Source organism: Glycine max, chromosome 2 (assembly GCF_000004515.6).
Source record: "Glycine max cultivar Williams 82 chromosome 2, Glycine_max_v4.0, whole genome shotgun sequence".
In the NCBI taxonomy this organism is placed as follows: domain Eukaryota; kingdom Viridiplantae; phylum Streptophyta; class Magnoliopsida; order Fabales; family Fabaceae; genus Glycine; species Glycine max.
The window spans coordinates 12399353-12420792 of NC_016089.4; the positions used below are offsets into that span (position 1 = coordinate 12399353).

A 21440-nucleotide genomic window follows, 5' to 3' on the forward strand; every position below is an offset into this window, starting at 1 on the left:
TATGGTTAGAGCATTCTGGCAAAATATCGTGACCCTGACTGGTCTCCCTATGATCTTACTTAGTAAGAGTGACCTTACAAACCCATTGTGTGGTGTGTCTTGTTATGTACTCCTAAGTGCCCCAGGGTGGTTTTTCACTGACATGGTACCACATTGCATATAAGCTTGAGTCTTAGCATAACTGTCTCATGCGTTTGCTAATTGTTTATTATGAAATTGATGTGCTATTATGTCTTGATCAAAGCGTGTGATTCTTGTGTAATGTGATTGATGATTGAAAAGTGAACTTTGAATGACAAAGTGGTGAAATTACGTGAATTACGTGTAACTAAGTTTTATTTGGTTTATATGATATGTATATCTAGTTGCCTTGTTTCTCTATTAGTTAGGAATGTGATAACTCACTCCCCGTGTGTTGTTTGTGTTTGGATCCTGTGATGATCTTGAACTTTGTGTTCGGGGGAGCAGATGACTAGGTAAATTGCTTTAAGGAATCATGTGCTAAAAGACGTCGGGACACAACGCTCTGATAGGATGTGGCATTGGGGTATAGGGTTTTATAGACAGCCTTGTTTGAGCCGAAGTGAATTTATTATTTATTTAGAAAAGTTTTATGATGATGTTAGAAAGGTGAATGTGAGTCTGCTATCCTCTTGAAAGGCTTGTATTTAAATATGTTTTAAAAACTTGAATTAAGTTTAATTTTTTTTAATTATTTCTTTTATTATTAGTACTTATATGTGTGGGGTAGAGGATGTCACAAATTTTGCCAAATATCGCCGGTTATTCCAAAAGGTAAAAGACAAGAAGTGGTTCATGCAACGATAAACTCTTCCTATCTTTGGAATTTCTGTGAAGTCATGACATTCACTAAAAATATGAGACTCCAAATTGGCAATTCAGATTCTAATGTTAGTGAAAGAAAAGAATTTTCAGATTGGATTTTGGGCATTGGCATTGGAACTATTGGACATAGCAATGATGTCGATATAAATGTTCCTATTCCAGATGATTTGGTTCTTCAAAGCAAAGGTGACTCATTACAATTTGTTGTTAATAGTACTTATCCATTTTTCTTAGATAACATGAATGTTGGTGCATTCTTTCAAGATAGTGTCATTTTAACACCTAGAAATGACATTGTTGACTTGATCAATCAATACATGTTGTCATTATTGCCTAGGGATGAAAAATCTTACAGGGGATGAAAAATCTTAATTAAGTTTGGATACTCCATACTTTGTGAATGAAAATAATGACACTCCAGACATTGTGCACACTGCTAAATTTTTTAACACAATCACTGCTTCGGGACTTCCAAATCTTGTTTTGAAACTAAAAGTTGGAGTTCTTGTTATGCTTTTGAGAAACCAAGACCAATCTTTTGGATTGCGCAATGGAACTAGAATGATCGTCACAAAATTGGACAAATATGTTATTGAAGCAAAAGTTATATCATGTACTTAAAATGGTGCAAAGGTATATATCCCGAGACTATCACTAACACCTTTAGATGTAAGGATTCCATTCAAATTTCAACGAAGGCAATTTCCCTTGGCTATATCTTTTGCCATGACTATTAATAAGAGTCAAGGTCAATCTTTGAAGTATGCATGAGTTTATTTAGACAACCTATTTTTTCACATGCCCAATTATATGTAACTTTTTCAAGAATTACATCAAGAAAAGGATTAAAAATCTTGGTAACTAACAATGTGACTTAGATGCAAACAACACTAGCTTGCAATGTTGTTTACCGAGAGGTTTTTCAAAATTTGTAAAAGAGGTGACAATTTACTTTTGTTCTCATCCATATATTTCCCTTTTTAACATTTTATAAAAATATATTATATTCATATTTTTGTAATAACTTTTTTGTCTTTTTATCTATTTTTTAGTGACAATTACTGAAATTCATAATAATTCTCACAAGAGTAATCTTCAATCATCCATACACTAAACAAGGTAATAAATTGAAGCATATCCAATGCGTTTTTCAATAAATCTCATATATTGTGATTGGTTTTATATTGAATAAATTTAATTTTTTTACACTTCTTTATTTTATATTTTTTGTCAATATTCTAATGTAATAATAGCTAATTTAAAAACTTGATTTCATTTTAATATTTCAGTTTACGGATAGACATAGGGAATGTGAATTCATGCATAGAATGGCATCGTCACTTTCGGGTACACTCACTAGTAAGAAATAAAGGTAACATTTTATTAATCTTGATTATAAGAAATATAAAATTTTATTGCTAAATTTCTTTATTATTTTTAATTAATGATTATTTTTTTCCTTATTAAAGTGATTGCATTAATTGAATTTTTAACAAAATGGTTAAAAAATAATTGTATCTTAAATCATTTAATGTCATGGATAATCTTTAAATAAAATTAAATTTTCAAACTAATTTATTTATTTTTATTGATCTTAATGAATTAAGTAATTTTTTTTATACATGGGACTAGATAGTATTTTTTTTAAAATAAATTCCTATTTTAGTTCCTCAAATTATTGAATGTTGTAGTACTAGTACAAAAAAATTAGAAAAATGTTCAATAAATTTCTGAAATTAAATTTTGTTTACTCATATTAAAATTTCTTATGGAATACACTTCATAAAAAGTTTTATGTGAGAGAAAGAAAACTTACCATTAAAATTGTTCATCTTCAAATCTAAAAAATAAAACCAGGAAGAATGATATTAGATTTGGTCTCTTTAAGTAAAATTTCAAGTTTAAGTCTCCTAGATGAAAAAAAAAAGTAGTTGAAAGAGATGAATCCCACTAGATGTAATCAATCAGATTCTCCAACGAAAATTAATTATTAATAAAACAAATATATACTTTATACCAATAATATAATAAAAAAAAATCTAAAAAGCCAAATTAAAACAATGTTCTAATAATATATTTAATATAACTTTTTTTAATAAATTTATTTAATACTATGGTTTATTATTAATTTTTCTAAACCTAAAAAATCAAAACCGAAGTCCAAAGTAATAAAATTAAGAAAAAAAATACGAAATATTAATTTTATTATTTGTGTAAGGTATTAACCCAAACTTATCCAAACAATTTGGATTTGGTATTTAGTATGTTTGAATTGGTTTTGAATCAATCCATTCAACTCGTTGACTTTTAGGTTGAATCAAGGATTTTGATTATTGAATCTATTGATTCGATCACCCGACATATGAACTCATCGTTTAATAGTATTAAATCCTTCTTCTTCTTTTTAAATTTAAAAAATCACCCGAGTTTGATGATTTCAAGAGATTGAAAGCTTTAAAATGAATATTGCAATTAGCAATTAAAATGAATCTAATTAAGTGTGGTACACACACATTTTGAGTAACGCTATAACTTTCATGATTTCAAGATTTTTATCACTTAAGTTTTTTTCACTAATTTTATTACTCAACTTTTAATGTTCTATAAATTTTATAATCTAAAATTTTGAATTTTGTATATTTTATTACCGTGTTGATAACAGAACAATATAAAAAAATCACTTTTACAAATTATTATAATAATTATAATTGATATATAAAAGTAATTTTAAATTTTATATGTGGTTATAACTAACCTAAAAAGTTACTTTTCACATCAATTATAATTATAGTTGATATTAAAAGTTCAACTTATAATAAATAATTTTTGAAACTACTTAGTTTAATATATAATTATATAAAATCACCTAATTTTTGTAAAAACAAATATGTTAATGATGGTAAATTCAATTTTTATTAAAATTTATGCAAATAAATCTTGGATACTAAAAGTTGTAAAATAATAATAATTGAGTGATGAAATTTACAATTAACGCCTTTATTTTATTCATTTACTAATTTTCACACGTGAATTCACATTCACTCGTTGGGACGAGGTCAACGAGGGTGGACCGACAAAACACAATCGATAAACTCCGATGTCTCTGTCAATGTCTCCTCGCGTTTCCTCTGTTTCGGTTCTGTCACCACCGTTCAGAGACATCCACGTTCTCTTCTGATTCTTACATTCTTTCTTGGTCCTCTTCCTCCTAATCTCACCTGAACAAAGAACATGGTCATTATGGTGATGGTCGGATTGGGACTATTGGACTTCCTCGTTGCCGGGGTTTCATTAATCATTGGTTTGGCCTTCATTACCTTCATTGCTTCCATTCTCTGCGCCACAGCGTTCTTCAACAACGCCAAGGATGTCGTCTCCTGAGTGCTGAATCCTCAATTCGATGGTTCGATCTTGACTTTCAATTTTTCGATTTTGTGTGTGTGTTTTTTTTTGTTACAATGACGACAAGGTTAGAAACTAGGACCTTGTGCAAACTATTCAAAATCTTCAACCATTAGGCTGACTTTAGTGGGTTTAATTTTGAGTATTAAAGTAGACTATTTTTTTTTTATTCGTAAGAATTGAATATAGTTAATCAAAATTTTTTAGGATTTAAAAAATGTTGCGGGGCCGAAATTTTGGATGCAGAGTCAATGTGGTCGCAATTGTCTGCAATTTCCCCCACAACATCAAGAATTGCAACTTAAAAGATAAAACCTTGGTTTGTTCTTGTTCGGTTCCTTGTTGAGTTTGGTTAGAATCTATTGTGTTTATTACTTTAGGTAAAAATACTTACCTCTTGACGTTGTTCTCCGATTAGAATTAGAGTTTTTTTCTGGATAATTCGTGTAACAAATGTTTAAATTAAAGGTTAGTATAGGTTTATAAGGCGAAACTATAATTCAGATCAAAGAACAACAATGAAAACATACGAGGAATTTGTTTTAAGTTTTGTCCTTTTATTTATTCCTGTGTGGAATAAGAATGCTTTTGTATCCTAAATTGTGATTAAGGCGCTGTAAGCTTAACTATTAGATTAGGATTTGTTGCTAATTAGGAATTTGTATCCTAGATTGTGATTATGGCGCTGTAAGCTTAACTATTAGATTAGGATTTGTTGCTAATTAGGAATTTGTATCCTAGATTGTGATAATGGAGCTGTAAGCTTAACTACTAGATTAGGAATTTGTTACTAATTAGGATTTTTCCCTCTTTGTCTCTCAACATTGATGTGTGTATTCATGGAATATTGCCATTTATGATTATTCAATATTTGTTATTCTGCACTTTAGGATTTCAGACTTAATTTATCTTTTATCGTCCCAATTTTAAGTTCATTTTTCAGTTTTGGTTATGGAAATTCTTTTTACCCGTGGTGGCAGATTAGAAAACAGCCATATCACGAGTTCTACCCAACCCTATGAACTAATAGGAGGAAACTCTGGGCTATATGAACTACTGCTGCTGGCACAAACTCAACAAATTTATGATGTATTTAATTTCGAAGTAGGGTAGAGAATTTTGAGTTTCACCATGTTGGAACTATAGACCTCTAATGTTTGTGCTCTAAAGTTTTTGATAATTATGTAATTTTAAAGATGGAATGAACTCACTGACAACATTTTTAAGTGTGCAGAGTCAGACAATGTTCATAATAATTAAGGATATTCTGAAGTTTTTGACAAAGATATCCCATCATGATCGAATGAAAAATGTTTGAAGCATTATATCTTGAAATATCTCATTAAAATCATACTTAGCAAATTTTTTCTTTCTCTTGTTCATCTCTGTTAGCCTTTTCTTTTTTTCAACTAAGGGAAAAACTTATAAAAAACTTCCATTTAAAAGTTCACAATTTAGTTTCATTGTAAACTAATTCATAGATACTTTTGAAACTTTAGACGATTGCTTTGCTTTCAAACTCATTAGATTATATTACTATCTTGTCTTTTTACATACTTTGAATATTCTGATGTATGCTGTAATTCAGTTAGTTAGTTAGTTTAACAGTTATGAAGGTAGTTATAACTACATGTGCAGTGTGTATAAAATAGTAGTAATCATGAATGAGAAATATGAGAGTGCAGAAGTTTTATTCAGAATTCTAAGTTCCCTTTATTTTCTCAATCAATTCTTTCATCTTCTCTTATTCTCTAACATAGAGTGAGTGAGTGCATAGTGTGAGTGTGTGTGGAGAGCTTTACTTGCTCCAACAACTGGTATTCAGAGCAGAGGTTCAAGATCCTTGGATACTGAAATTGAGATGGCTTCCTCAAATGGAAATTTTCCAACATCCATGCCTGTTCTCAAAGGCAAGAACTATGATGATTGGTGTGCTCAAATGAAGGTAATCTTTCGATTTCAAGATGTGACAGAAGTGATGCAAGAAGGAGTTCAAGAACCTGACAAGAACCCAACTGATGCACAGAAGGTGGCTCACCGTGATTTGATGAAAAGAGATACAAAAGCATTGTTCATTATTCATCAGTGTGTAGATGCAGATAATTTTCAGAAAATTAGATCTGCTGATACTACAAAGAAGGCATGAGATACTCTAGAGAAATCCTATGCAGGGGATAACAAACTCAAGAAGGTGAAGTTGCAGACCTTGAGAACGCAGTATGAACTTCTACAGATGAGTGATCAAGAAAACATTGGTGAGTTCTTTTCTCGAATCTTGACAATTACAAATCAAATGAATGCTTATGATGACAAGCAATCAGACTTGGGGATCATTAATAAGGTATTAAGAACCTTGACACCAAGATTCGATCATATAGAGGTGGCAATTGAGCAAGGCCAGAATCTTGAAGAAATGAAGATTGAAGAACTGCAAGGAATACTTTGAAGCTCAAGAGATGAGGCTCAATGAAAGAAATTTACAAAGATCAGCTGAGCAAGCTATGCAAGCCCAAACAACCAAAGGGAACAACTATGATGGTGGCAAGAATAAGAAGGGAAAGGGAAAGTGGAAGAACAATAAGTGGAAGGGGTCAGGTGAGGGCTCCAGCAGTTCTGGAAATCATAACCAGAATGAAGAAACTGACAAGAAAAGTGGAGGGAATCACAAAGTGGACAAGAAGAAATTCAACAAGAAAGGGATTCAGTGTTATAACTGTCAGAAATGGAGACATTTTGCAGATGAATGCAAAAATAAAAGGGTTCCAAGAAATGCAGATGAGGCTCAATTGGCACAAGATGAGGATTCTGACTCTGATAAAGTGTTACTAATGGCAACAACAAACTCATAAGAAGACAGTGTTAATCTGTGGTATCTTGACACAGGCTGTTCCAATCACATACTGAGCATAGAGAGTGGTTTGTAAACATTGATGATAAGGTGAAAAGCAAGATCAAGTTTACAGATAATAGCTCTATAACTGCAGAAGGCATTGGAAAGGTGATGATTCAGAGGAAGGATGAACAACACTCATTTATCAATGATGTGCTATATGTTCCCAATATGAAGAATAATTTGTTGAGTTTGGGACAGTTGCTAGAAAAGAGCTACTCAATGCAGATGGAGGACAATTAAATGAAGATATTTGATAGCAATAGGGGGTTGATTCTAAAGGCCCCTTTGTCAAGAAATAGAACATTCAAGATTGGAATTCAAATTGCAGAATTTCAATGCTTGGCTGCTTCTATAAGTGATGAAAGTTGGATGTGGCATCACAGGTTTGGTCATCTAAACTTCAGGAGTTTAAGTGAATTGAAAAGTGAGAAAATGGTTCATGGTCTTCCCCAAATTGAGATACCAAAACAATTATGTGTTGAGTGTTGTGTGTCAAAGCAACCAAGGAATTCTTTCAAGTCAGAAATTCCAATCAAATCCAAAAGAAAGCTTGAAGTGATCTATTATGATGTGTGTGGTCCTTTTGAAATGAAATCTCTAAGAGGTAATAGTTACTTTGTGTTATTCATTGATGAATTTATTAGAAAAATGTGGATATATCTCATTAAGCAGAAAAGTGAAGTGTTTAACATTTTTAAGAAGTTTAAGCTATTGAGTGAAAAACAAAGTGATAAGGTAATCAAAGTGCTTAGAACAGATGGAGGTGGTGAGTATAACTCACATGAATTTCAAGTATTTTGTGATAAAGAGGGGATAATTCATGAAGTGACATCTCCCTATACACCTCAGCATAATGGTGTTGCTGAGAGAAGAAACAGAACCATTTTGAACATGGTCAGGAGCATGATGAAAGGGAAGGGAATGTCTCATTATTTCTGGGGAGAGACAACTTCTACTACTGTGTATATTATGAACAGGTGTCCCACTAAGAGATTGCAGGGATACACACCTGAAGAAGCATGGTTAGAAAAGAAGCCTAATGTGAGTCATTTCAGAATATTTGGTTCACTGTGTTTTAGGCATGTGCCTGAACAGAACAGAAAGAAGCTTGATGACAAGAATGAACCAATGATACTCATTGGATATCATTCGACTGGTGCCTACAAGCTGTATGATCCTAGAATGAGAAAGGTTGTGATTAGCAGAGATGTCTTAATAGAAGAAACAAAGGGCTGGAATTGGGAAATAAATGTTGTTGACAATGGTGAGAGAAAGGTGATTGTGAACCTTGAAGACAAACAAAGTGAAGAGGATGTACCATCATGTGGAGAGCAACTCAGAAGGTCACAAAGAGAGAGACAAGTATCACAAACACTTAGAGAGTATGAATTGTATCCTGATACAACAATCACTGCAAAAGGGGATTTTGTGCACTTTGCTCTACTTGCTGAATCAGAACTAATGAGTCATGATAAAGCTTCACAAAGTTCACATTGGAGAGCAGCTATGGAAGAATAATCGAGATCAATTGAGAAGAATCAGACTTGGGAGTTAGTCCATTTGCCTCAAGGAAAAAGACCAATTGATGTGAAGTGGGTCTATAAGATTAAAGTAAAGTCTAATGGAGATGTGTCCAAGTATAAGGCAAGATTAGTAGCAAGGGGATTTCTGCAAAAACATGGCTTGGATTACAATGAGGTTTTTGCTCCAGTTGCAAGACTTGAAACTGTTAGGCTCATTGTGGCAGCTGCTTGCAACAGAAATTGGTCTCTATATCAATTGGATGTGAAGTCAGCATTTTTGAATGAGCTACTTGAAGAAGAAGTCTACATAACTCAACCACCTGGTTATGTAGTTGCAGGACAAGAGGATAAAGACTACAAGTTGAATAAGGCACTATATGGCCTCAAGCAGGCTCGAGCCTGAAATATGAAAATTGATAGCTTCCTAGTCCAGCAGAATTTCACCAAGTGCACTACTGAGCATGGAGTTTATGTCAAAAATACAGATTCTGGTGAATTTTTGATAATATGTCTCTATGTAGATGATTTGCAAGTGACTGGCAGTAGTAAAGAAGATATAAGAGTGTTCAAAGGAAGAATAATGGATGAATTTGAGATGTACAATCTTGGTGAACTATCATACTTCCTGGGTATTGAATTTGTTTCTACCAGCAAAGGGATTTTCATGCATCAAAAGAAGTATGCAGAAGACATCTTAAAGAGGTTCAATATGATGGATTGTAATTTTGTTATCACACCAACTGAAACTGGAATTAAGCTGCAAATAGATGGGGATGAGAAAGAAATTGATCCTACCTTGTACAAGCAAATTGTAGGCTCATTAAGGTACTTATGTAACACTAGACCTGGCAGCAAAGAGGATTCTGAGGTATGTGAAAGGAACATTGGATCTTGACATTTTATATCCTTACAGTCAGAAGAATATAAAAGGAGAAGTGTTTGGTTATAGTGATTCAGATTGGTGTGGTGATAAGGATGATAGGAAAAACACTATTGGTTATGTTTTCAAATTTGGAACATCACCAATCTCTTGGTGCTCAAAGAAGCAGAGTGTAGTTGCGTTGTCAACATGTGAAGCAGAATATATTGTTGCTGCTATGACAGCCTGTCAAGCTCTATGGCTGGAAGCTTTAATGGAAGAATTAAACTTGAGAAATTGCAGTCCTATGAGGTTGTTGATGGATAACAAATCAGCAATTGATTTAGCTAAGCATCATGTGGCACATGGCAGGAATAAACATATTGAAACCAAGTTTCAATTTCCTGCGTCATCAAGTGAGTAAGGAGAAGCTTGAATTGGAGTTTTGCAGGTCTGAAGATCAAGTTGCAGACATACTAACTAAGCCATAGACATACTAACTAAGCCATTGAAGTCTATCAAGTTCAAGGAATTGGGAGACAAGTTAGGAGTGACATCCTTGACAAATCTGAATTAAGGAGGGATGTTGATGTATGCTGTAATTCAGTTAGTTAGGAGTTAGTTAGTTTGACAGATATGAAGGTAGTTATAGCTACATGTGCAATGTGTATAAAATAGTAGTAATCATGAATGAGAAATATGAGAGTGCATAAGTTTTATTCAGAATTCTAAGTTCCCTCTATTTTCTCAATCAATTCTTTCATCTTCTCTTATTCTCTAACATAGAGTGAGTGAGTGCATAGTGTAAGTGTGTGTGGAGAGCTTTACTTGCTCCAACATATTCTGCTTTTGAAAAGCTTTGTACATTGTTAAAGAATGATAAAATATAATTTCAATCCCCTTGTTTTTTCCTGTATATTTTTCAAATTATTTTGGTAGATGCAAATCTAAGGTAACAAAAATTTTGCTGATAAGATTTTATTGGAAGATTTTTTTTTTTCATTTTTCTTTTTCCTATACCACTCTGCATGTAAAATGAAACAAGAATTATATTTTACAAGATTTATACCTAGCATGATGTTTGGGTGAGTAAAGTAATTTTATGAAATTTATTTTTGAGTATGCACTGCTAATAAATAAGATGATCATATAGCAAGAGTAAATGAATAAGTTAAATGACATCTACGAGCTAAATAAAATTCTCTTCGATATCTATATCTCTTGCTCATATACTATTCTATTTCATGACATTTCATTCATTTATATTTCTTTATTTCCTCATTATACCTTCATGTTTGACCATAGCATAATCAAGTCCAACAACAATGTTCTTCGTCTCTTCAATGGCCCTATATTACAATGAAGACAATTTGAAACATAAGTAACACATTATTTCAAGAGGTTACAAAACCTTGAGTTAGTTTTAATTGATTCAGTAACAAAGTGCTTGCAATAAGCAAATAGACAAAAATAATTAAGACATTCTAACTCTAATTTCTGTCAAATAATGAATGTAGCAGTTCCAAAAATGAGATCTACAATTCTAATTTTTATCAGAAGCTTTAGAACTAATTATATCATCATTACTGATCAACATTACAACTTACAGGAAACCCAGGCCTTTCAAGTAATATACTAATTCTTTGATAGTTTGGCCTATTCAAAATGCAAGTAAAATGTTTTGGATTGCCATTTGCAGCACAAGAAACATTCGATTATATCATTGATGCAAACTTGGAAGGAAAATGGAGATGGAGACAAGGCTTCGAATACAAGAGTAAAATTGACCAACTATGCTACACCAAGAAACACCATTTTGTAATACACTTGTTACCTATTTCAGTTTGAATATTTCTATAAGGAATCATGCATATACAAATCCAAACAGACATAATTTGGTTATCTTAACACCTCTGTTCATACGGAGAAATCATTAGGTGGTTTTGTACCACCACCTGGTTCATGATCCTGATCAATTTATACATGATTTGAATTCAAGTGTCGTTAATTGTTTACTCTTAAATGAAAATATTTAAACAAATGTCACAAAATTGGATAGGACCAAAAGCAGATGGAACTCCAAGACGGCCTAATAATTTTTTGTTCACAAGACTTTTGTGTGCAACTTTCAAAGGCTTGGATGTCATGTTAGTTTCAGTAATAGCCGCAACAAATACACCAAAATTAGTACATTAAAAAAAACTTGGATAATAGTTTTTCAGCTCATGGAATAAAAGGTTAAAACAAATGACTGAAGCAGAGACTCTTACATGGCATTTCAATCATAAAATCTTCTATGTAGTATTAGACACCAAGGTGGATTTTAGATAACTGGGTGTAGACTTAAAATTAGCACGAACATTTTGTAAGGAGTGAATGAGAAATGTGAATATGGTGAGAAGCAATGGTGTCAAGAGTAATGATCTTAAAACGTCTATCTATTAAAAAATGGTAACTAGAAATTGATAATATAATCATAAATAATTTTAAAACAGTTTTTATCTATTGTTTGGGTGTTGAAACAGTCATTTAAAGATTGGTGGATAGGATAATAAGGTTTTAAACTTAAAATTTGTGAGGGAGTTGGTTGGATTGGAAGAATTGACCCAAGATTCAGCAAAAGATTTTGAAAGTGACACAGTTCGTGTAAAAATCTGATGTGGTAAAACCGTAAAAGTAGTGCATATCAAATAAGACACGTAGCAGCTATCCATAATAGTAGTACATTGTTATCGGAATGTTTTATAATCAGATAATGTTTGTCAGTTTTGTTTATCAGGGGGATAGTTTTAAAAAAATATTAATTTATCAATAATTTAATATTTTAATTTAATTTTTTAATTATATGAATTAGTTAATTAAATCTTATAATAAGGAGTAAAGAAAAAAAATCATGCTTTTATTAAAAAGATAATAATTTAAGAATTTTTTTAAAAATACTATTTCCACGTACATAGACCTTATTAACAATTTATTTTAATTGTGTTTCTAGCACTTGATCACCTTAATTAAATCATTATGTATCATTAAACACGTGAAAATTAACTCGTGTTAAGTTAATTTAATTTAACTAAAATCTCAAGTTTAAATGATATACAATTATTATGTTAAATATTTTGGAACAAGACTTTTATTGTTCATGATAATTTTATCTCATTCAAACAAGATTATCTTTAATAAAATATTATATATATATATATATATATATATATATATAAATAAAATGTAAACACACTAATATTATTAAAGATATCCAATCACAAACAATAATATAGAGTAAATTTGTTAATTTTTATAATAATAATTTGAAAATCATATTTCACATGATTTTTAATTAATTGATGAGGTAAATTCTTTTTACATAATATATGAATTTCTTTTTACAAACTATAAGTATGTTCTATATTCTATAGAGACATTTGTGCTCTTTGCCTAAATATTTAACATAAATTGCATGCATATTCTCATTTCAAACCCAAGATCAATAATTAAACTACAACAATAGCCTTATGTGTCAGTTAACATAATGCATGGAAATTAAACTTGGTACTCTACTTTCATATAATCAATAAATAAATTAAAAAAAATAGAGAAAGAAAATGAAGAGTTATCCTATTTTTTCTTTTGTTTCCTGGAGTACACCATTCCCCTGATCCCATCCGGGTCAGCAACAAATCCCAAAGGACGATAAAAGCCCAAAACGCGAGGCTCCGAATAGAGGGCAATATTGGAAATTCCCTTTCCCCGAAGCTCCCTGAGCAGCCTCTCGATAACGGCCTTCCCAAGCCCGATCCCCTGGAAGGAGGGGTCCACCACGACGTCCCATATGATGGCGTTGAAGACGCCGTCGCCGGTGGCCCTCGCGAACGCCACCGGCCGCCGCGTCTTGCGGTGCTCCACCCACAGCACCGCCTCCGTGTGCTCCAGCGCCACGCGGATCTTCTCCGGGTCCCGCCGCGGGAACCCCACCGCCGCGAACACGGAGTTGAGCAACTCCAGGTCCAGCCCCTCCGCGCCACGCCGGAGCGAGAAGCCGCGCGACTCCAGCGCCGTGTCGGAGACCGAGAGCGGGTAATCGCCGCCGCCGCTGGGGGAGGAGGAAGCGACGGCGACGGTTCTGCGCGCGGCGGGTGATGCGCGGAGGCGGAGGGAGGGCGGGAGAGGGGTGGAGATGGCGCCACGTAAGAGCATTTTTTTATTATCGAAAGAAGAAGAAAATGGGTGTTTTTAATTTCTTAAAATAATAGCAGTGACAATTTTATTTTTTTTGGATTGTGTGGAATGACATAGAGGCACGACACAAGTGAAATGAAAGAATGAAGATGCATTATTGTTGTGGTTTTTTTGTTGTTTTGATTTGTGGCTGTGAGAATGTCTTTGTGGATAACGTGGTTAGTTGGATCTCGAGACAAAACTGGGTCACTTGAGCAAACAAGCACACATTTAATCTTTTGGACATGTGAGCAAACTTAGAAGAGAGAAAAAAAAAATGAATCATGACAAACATTACAATTTACAAACACCAATTTATAACTTACACCCATCCTAATGGTTTTCCATATTAATAAAAAAAGTTATAAATGATGCACACAACGCGATGCATCATACACATACTCATCATTAAACAAACAAGTAGATTAAGTTGATGAATTAGACAAGTTCACATCCCGGCAGTTACTAAATAAAAGAAAGACAACAAAAAAACTATTTGCATTTTCTTGAATCTTAACTATCAAAGTTACAAATTGCATATCACCTTGTGAACAAGAACAAATTTATCACTTCAAGCTTCTCCCATAAAAACATTTTACCATTGTGTTGAACAACCATAGCCCTTATTTAACTTTGACATAGAACCATTTTGATATAGTTGTTCAGACCAAGTTATTGGATCAAGCACTTATCAATAGGTCAAAAGCTATAGCTAATAGTCAGATTTGATCCACATCATCCCTTGATAATCATGTCATCAACATATAAACAGAGTATAATACAACCATGAAGAGTGGTCTAAACAAGGCAAAATCATAATCACTAGAATGAAAGTTAAGAGATGCAATGACAATGGAGAACTTCTCAAACCAAGTCCGTGGAGTTTGTTTGAGAATATAGAGAGCCTTCTTTAACTTACACACCTCCTCTAGAATATGAGAAACACCTAGAGGAGGGTACCATGTAGCTTACAAAGGAAGCAAAAAAAAAAAAGAAGAAGGAAAAGTACAAAAATAAAGAAAGAAGAAATGTTCAGATACATAAAAACAACATTTTCTAAACCTTTCAAGACTACTCTAACAAAGATAAAAATAGTTGGAAAATATAAGTTAAATGCTCCAAGCTTGGAACAAGTGAATTGAAGCATTAGAAAACGAAAACAACTTCATGGTAGAGAACTCCAATGTACAAAATACAACACCAAATACTAAATATTCTTCTTCTAACTAACTTTAATGTTGCAGATCAGAGAAGCCAACTGAAATCCATGACATGAATGCAATCAATGTATACAAAACCATCATAAGTAATTTTTCACATAATTAAACTCCAAAAAAAAATTTGTCCACCAAGAAGGAAGGCAAGAAAATGTTACACCATCCAATAATGACAACAAAGATGCATGATGCTCAACTGACTTCCTCTGAGCAAAACAAAGAGGGATCCTCAAACTCAAATAACAATAGTGTATCAATTCGCTCTAAGTAGTAATTCTCGGAAGTCCGAGTATCGTTTCCACAGGGATTTTATTGCACTTTTATTGAATACTCTTCAATTTGTAAGTAAGAAATAAATAGTCCAAAGCAAGAATAAAAGCAAGAGTAATTTGTAAAATCAAACAATTAAGAAATCAATTAAGATGAGGATGTTAAGACCAGACAAACCTAATTGGCTTACGATGCATGAATTTATGATGTTTCATTACCAATGCAGTTGAACTTGTTCTACCCACATCTGTCAGTTTCCTTGCCCCTGATGCCTCACGATGACAAGCCTATTTCAATTACCTATCTCTCAAATGCCTTTGTGAAGACTCAATAATTAAAATGCATTCAGATTGAATTCTAGATGTTTGCTAAATGCATGGACATTGGGCCATCATTCTATACCTAGCAATGCTGACCCTATGATTCTTTTCTTTATTTGTTCTATTAGGTGTTACCCTTTTCCAAGCGTATAACCCCTAAAACTGATGCATGCATTCTTTCTTAAACCCTTATTAGGAAGTACCCTCTCCCGAGTGAATAAAACCCAAAATAAATTTAAGATGTAAATGCAAGATAAAAAGAAAAGAAATTAGAACATAAAACCTGGAAGGAATCCTCTTTGCATTGATAACTCTTGAAGTACATCATACATCGTTGGCTTTTTAGGCCTGTCAGGCCCTAACTAGGGGATTAGCCACTCATGTCCATTGAGGGCTTTACAACTGAGAGGTGAAAGAAAGAATGGATAGTAAATAAATAATATAGAGAGAAAAGGAGAGCTCAGGCTTAGAATACTAAGAGAAGTGCTTTGAGGCGAGGTGTGTGTTCCCTTTGGACTGGATCTCTATTTATAGCTGTTGAAATGGGCCTTGGGCTTCCGTGGGCGCGCTTAGTGCATTCAGATCGTGCGCTTAGCGCGTGTTGCAGGCTTAGCGTGTGCTTTTGTTGGATCGCGCGCTTAGCGCAAGATGCACGCTCAGCACATGTTGTCTATCTTTGAGCTTAACGCCTCACTAAGCGCCTGTGTTGTCTGGCCCGCTTAGCGTGTGACGCGCGTTGAGCGTGCGTACTGGGCTGGGACTGCCTCAAATTTTCTTTTTTTTTCAGTTTTTTTCTTGCTTTTTGCTTGTTATACCTCTAGGTTTCGAATCTACAGCCAAAATTCAAACTTTATCAATTCTTTATCTTTTAATTACAAATAAATGCTAAATAATTATTTTTAAGCCAAAATTTGCCTGATTTTCTATTATTATTTAGCGGTTATCAGGGATCCTCAAATTCAAATAACAATAGTGATGCTAATTAGGATGGCTCTAACATAAATGAAAATGTGAGTAGAGGAAGAGTCGATGAGTCCTCCGAAGAAGGCACGTGACACTCTGAATACCACAAACTTTGACTAGCTAGTCATTGTTTGGGAAACATAGCCAACACACACTCTCAAGCTAAAGCTTTTTCTATGCTTTTAGCTTGTAAAATACAATGTCTTGACCTAAAAGACAATTCTTGACTAGATTGAACCCAAGGGATAACAACTGCTTTATATTTCTAACATGCACCCTAAAAACTAGAAGTTGGACACCACACTTCCAACTTGGGATGAACAATACAAGTATCAAATGAAAATGAAATAAAATGAAGCATGCTAGAAATACATTGGTGAAAGATAGACAATGATTGAAAACATCTAAAGATAAATGGAATATGATTAACCATTAAGCATAAGCCACAACCTAAGGCTTAACCCTTTAACATTAGCAAATATGTTTAATCACCTCAAAGGGAAAAAGCAAACCAATGACACATGTTTAATCATCCATGGCAAAAGCTTGAGACAATGCTTAACCACTGTTAACTTATTGGGAAGTGCACCAATTTGTCTAGAATAGTAAAGTACTCGGAAGTCTGAGTGTCGAATCCACAGGGACTTTATTTGTACTTAGATTGATGCAAATCCAATTTACAAGCAATAGATAAGGAATTTAAAATAAAAGATAAAGAAAGATAAAAGATAAGATAAAGATTTAAAATAAAAGATGATAAAGATAAAAAAGTAGAAGATAAAATAGATAAGAAATTTTAATGTAAAAGATAAGAAAAATAAAAGATAAAGATGATGATAAAAAGATAAATTCAGAATGCAAATATGTTAGGGTCTAACATACCTTATTTGCCTAAGATGTATTATTTTAGATTTTTCTTTATCAATTAGGTGAATTTTTCCTACCCACATCTATTAGAATACTCGCCCCTGATGTCTCATGATGACTGTTGAAGCCTATCGGCAAGTGTATCGATTTGCATAAGTAGTATATAAAACGGTAAGATCGAGTATCGTATCCACAGATAATTTGTTTCACCTAGATTATGTATATTCAGTATGTAAACACTTTTTAACTTGGAAATAAAATAAAGATTCAACGATGGTTTAAAATTCTACAATCAACTACTCTACTATCAACTTACGAAATAAACTCAAACTGTAAAGATGCGAATAATATCAAGATAAAAGCGTCGGGGAGTTTTCTACTGAACTTTCTCTTGCCGTATAAAAGGTTTTTCTCTATTTAACGTTATTCTAGTGCTTTTTTACCAAGAAAATACTCAGACCATGATTCCTCACAAGAATGAGCCTAACTCTCTTAGCTTTTGTTCTTGATTCCTCAACAAACTTGTTTTAAAAGAGTTGCAATAAGCATGCAGTGCAAAACTTACTAGATTATTGCATTCTGTTCCTAGATACATAGGCCTTTATCTTGCTCTATCATGTTCTAAGGTTTTAAATCATTTTCCAACACTAAAAAAGTTCTAACTAAACATACAAATGGGTGATTAAGCCACAAACATGTAAAATAAATACAGATAGAAGCAAAGAACACCAGAAAATAACATTAAATAGATTGTTAGAAGTTTACATTAAGATTTTTCAGTAGACTACTCCCCAACAAAGAAGCTCTAGCCTTCCATTACAAGAAAAACTTCATACAAACAAGAAAAGGAATATTTTTTGTGAAAGAAAATGGAAAAGGGTGAAGAAGAATGTCTTCTCTCCAGCCTCTCTGCCTTCTTCTCTCTGTTTTCACATAGCAATGGATTGTCTAGACTTGGTGACCTTTGGTTTCCCACCAACTCAATGTTTTAAAGGCTCTTGGACTTCTCAGCACACGAAGGCTCGCTCAGCGACCATGTCTCGTTGAGCAAGAGTAAGTGAAAATCCGTTAAGCGAGCTTGGGCACGCTAAATGTGAGAAGTGACAAAGTCCTCGCTGGGCGGGCTGGCTGCGTGCTAAGCGCACTGATCTCTGACTTATCCTCTTCTAGGGTTTTGCATCCACTAAGCGAACTGGTTGCCTCGCTAAGTGGATGAGGCTTGCTTAGCCAATCTGCCTCGCTATGCAAGTTCATCAGCAACTTTTTACACCTTCTCTTCTTTAGCCTACAAACTGAGTGAAATTCAACATTAGATCACAAAAATAGAGTTTTTACTTTATAAATTCACACAAGAATGAAAATATTTACAATTTCTACAAAAAGAACCATAAATTAAAGGCACATCACTATTTTCTTACACATTTTCAATGCATTAAGAACTCATGAATAGAAATTAACAATGACAAACATATCTTACATATCTACCTCCCAAATGTCTTTGCAAAGACACAATAGATAAAATACATGAAGTTCTAGTTTTAGATGTTTGCTTTCATGCATGAGCATAATGCAATCACTCTATGTCTAGCAATTTTATTAAGATACCCCTTCCTTTGAGTTTTATTAGAAATTATCCTCTGTCGAATGACTAATCCCTAAAACTGATGCATATAAGACCTTTATTGTATTTCTACTAAGGATTACCTTTTGTTGAGCACCTAACCCCTAAAGATGATGCAAGGATGAATGATATATGAAATTAAAATAAGAAAGGATAATAGGAAAGAAAATACCTATTTGCATTGATAAATATGAAACATACAATACATCTTTTGGCCTTTTAGGCCTGTCAGGCCCTAACTAAGGGGGTTTATCCTATCATTGTCATGAAAGGCTTTACACTTTAGGTTCTGATGTGGATAGAATAAGGGAAATGATGGATTAATGAAGAGAAGGGGATAATGGACATAGAAAGAGGGTTTCCCCTATTAGAGATACTCAAGCTTAGGGTGTATTCATCAAATAGCTCTGAGTCTTCGGGGTGGTGTCTTTTTCTTCTACTTCCTACTTCTTTTATAGACCTAAGGTAGCTTACTTTTCACGTTGACTTCGTGTTGGCTTTCGCGCTAAGCTCGCCTTTGGGCTTCCTCGTGGGCCTTCTTCATGCTAAGCCTGAGTTTTCCCGCTTAGCAAGGGTGCGCACTAAGCCTGGATTACGCGTTAAGCAAGCTGTCCAATTTTTCTTCAAGGTTTTTTCTTTCAATTTTTGCATCAATTTTCCTCCAAAGTACTTGAAATATCCTTCTTTTAACTTATGCTAATAAAAAACTACAAAGATATTAATTTATTTATTATTTCATTAAAAATAATAGTAAAGTGAAGAAATTACAATCATTATTAGCCAAAATTGACTATCAAATTAACTCAGATTTCGCAATTATCAACCACCATGGACAGAAGCAAACATGCTTAACCTAAAAGGCAAAAGCTAACCTATGGCAAATGCTCAACCACCATAAAGGCATAAGCAACAAAGCTTATCAAGAGTAGAAGCTACACATGCACTTAAACACTTAAGACAAAAGCAAACCAATGGCAAGTACTTAACCACCATATACGCAAAACCAACAAAGCTTAATCACCAAGAGAAAAAATTACACATGATGCTTAACCACTCAAGATAGTAGCTAGAGTTTAAAATTTGAAAAATAGGTCAAAATCTTGACCCAAGGGACTAGACCAATACTAGTAATATTTGTTGCTAAAAACATCTCCAACGCCAGTTCTGTGGTGAGTTTCTTAGCGTGAAGAAACGAGTTCTTGAAGAAATTATGCATTGGAGGCAATCTACATGGAAGGAATCATTCCTTCAAAATAAAATGAGTTCCTTATATAAGAAATGAGTGCTTAACATTAAAAAACTATTATCTACCATCAACCACCTTCAATCCACCCATGTACAAAAAAGTGGAAAAATAACCGCAAGAACAAGAAAAATGAATGGATCTAGAAAAAATACAAAGGGGGAAAGGAATATTGAACAAATTTGGAAAGGTCCCATGTCATCGTCACCGACGGTGGTTGCTCGAGAGGGTGACGATGGTGGCTCAAGGACCGATAGTGGTTGTGCAAGCGAGCGATGGTGGTGGCTCGAGGGGCAACGACGATTGCGCTAGGGAGTGGGGTTGTCGTGGTTGCGAGGGAGCGACATGGGGGCTCGAGGGACAACCGTGGTTATGAAAGGGAGCCACATTGGTGGCTCAACGAGTGACAATGAAGGGTGGTTGCAAAAGAAGAAGAAGGAAAAGGAGGAAGAAGAAGAAGCCAAAGGAATAAAAAATGACAGTAGGGGACAAAATGGAAAAAGAAGAAGAAGTAATGAGAAAATGAAGGTGAGTGATTTTTTTGTTTTTGAAAGAAAAATGAAGTTGAAACGTTGGGAAGGGGAAGGGAGATTCTAGAGTTGGATGATATTTTTTGTTTTTAATGATGGTAGGTGGTGGGTGGTGAATGAAAAATAATAATTTTGTTTTTTAGAATTACTATGACTGAAATTTAATTATTTTCTTCAATTATTTATACTTATTATTTGTATACATAAAAATTGAAAAAATGAATTAATCATTTTATTTGAATAATAATTAAATTATAATAAAAAATATAAATGTGTGATTTTTTTTAAGTTTCTTGCGGTTTGTTGTATTGGAATAAAATTCTATATGTGTTTCTTATAAGTGACATGACACTATAGGGACCGCAACAAATATTGTAGGGACCACAGAAAGATGATTAAGAAATGCAAATAAGAAACATGCGTTGGAGATGCTTTACAGAGGCTATAACAAATAAAGAAATCCAAGAGAGTGAGAAAACCTATCGTCAGACTGCATCCGTTAAGTAATGATGCGGCAGAAGGAGTAACACATCATCATGTAACATCCCATTTTTTCGTAAATAAATTTAAAAATCTTTTTAGTAAAAATAAATAAATAAATAGAGCAAATAATAGGCTGAGTACCCTAGGTATAAATAGTTATGTTAAGTCAGGTGTCTCCTCTTCGCCTCATT

General features: G+C 33.6%; 2 protein-coding genes across 2 annotated transcripts; one reads left to right on the top strand and one right to left on the bottom strand.

Annotated features, from left to right (window-relative positions):
* Positions 1 to 6704: 6704 nt before the first annotated feature.
* LOC102666894 (uncharacterized) lies at positions 6705 to 7381 on the top strand. Its single transcript, XM_006575783.1, has 2 exons — positions 6705 to 7069; positions 7132 to 7381. Exons 1-2 carry the CDS (start codon positions 6705 to 6707, stop codon positions 7379 to 7381), a joined length of 615 nt encoding a protein of 204 aa, XP_006575846.1.
* A 5581-nt stretch (positions 7382 to 12962) lies between these two features.
* Positions 12963 to 14054, bottom strand: LOC100778613 (serotonin N-acetyltransferase 2, chloroplastic). Its single transcript, XM_003518762.5, has one exon. The coding sequence runs from the start codon at positions 13712 to 13714 to the stop codon at positions 13136 to 13138; it is 579 nt and encodes a 192-aa protein (XP_003518810.1). The 5' UTR covers positions 13715 to 14054; the 3' UTR covers positions 12963 to 13135.
* Positions 14055 to 21440: the final 7386 nt, after the last annotated feature.

Excerpts from the sequence above, each read along its gene's own strand:
- LOC100778613 (XM_003518762.5), bottom strand. The coding sequence starts at position 13,714 with ATGCTCTTACGTGGCGCCATCTCCACCCCTCTCCCGCCCTCCCTCCGC.
- LOC102666894 (XM_006575783.1), top strand. The coding sequence starts at position 6,705 with ATGAGGCTCAATGAAAGAAATTTACAAAGATCAGCTGAGCAAGCTATG. Across the intron at positions 7,070-7,131 it reads GATTCTGACTCTGATAAAGT|GCTGTTCCAATCACATACTG; the intron begins GTTACTAATGGC and ends ATCTTGACACAG.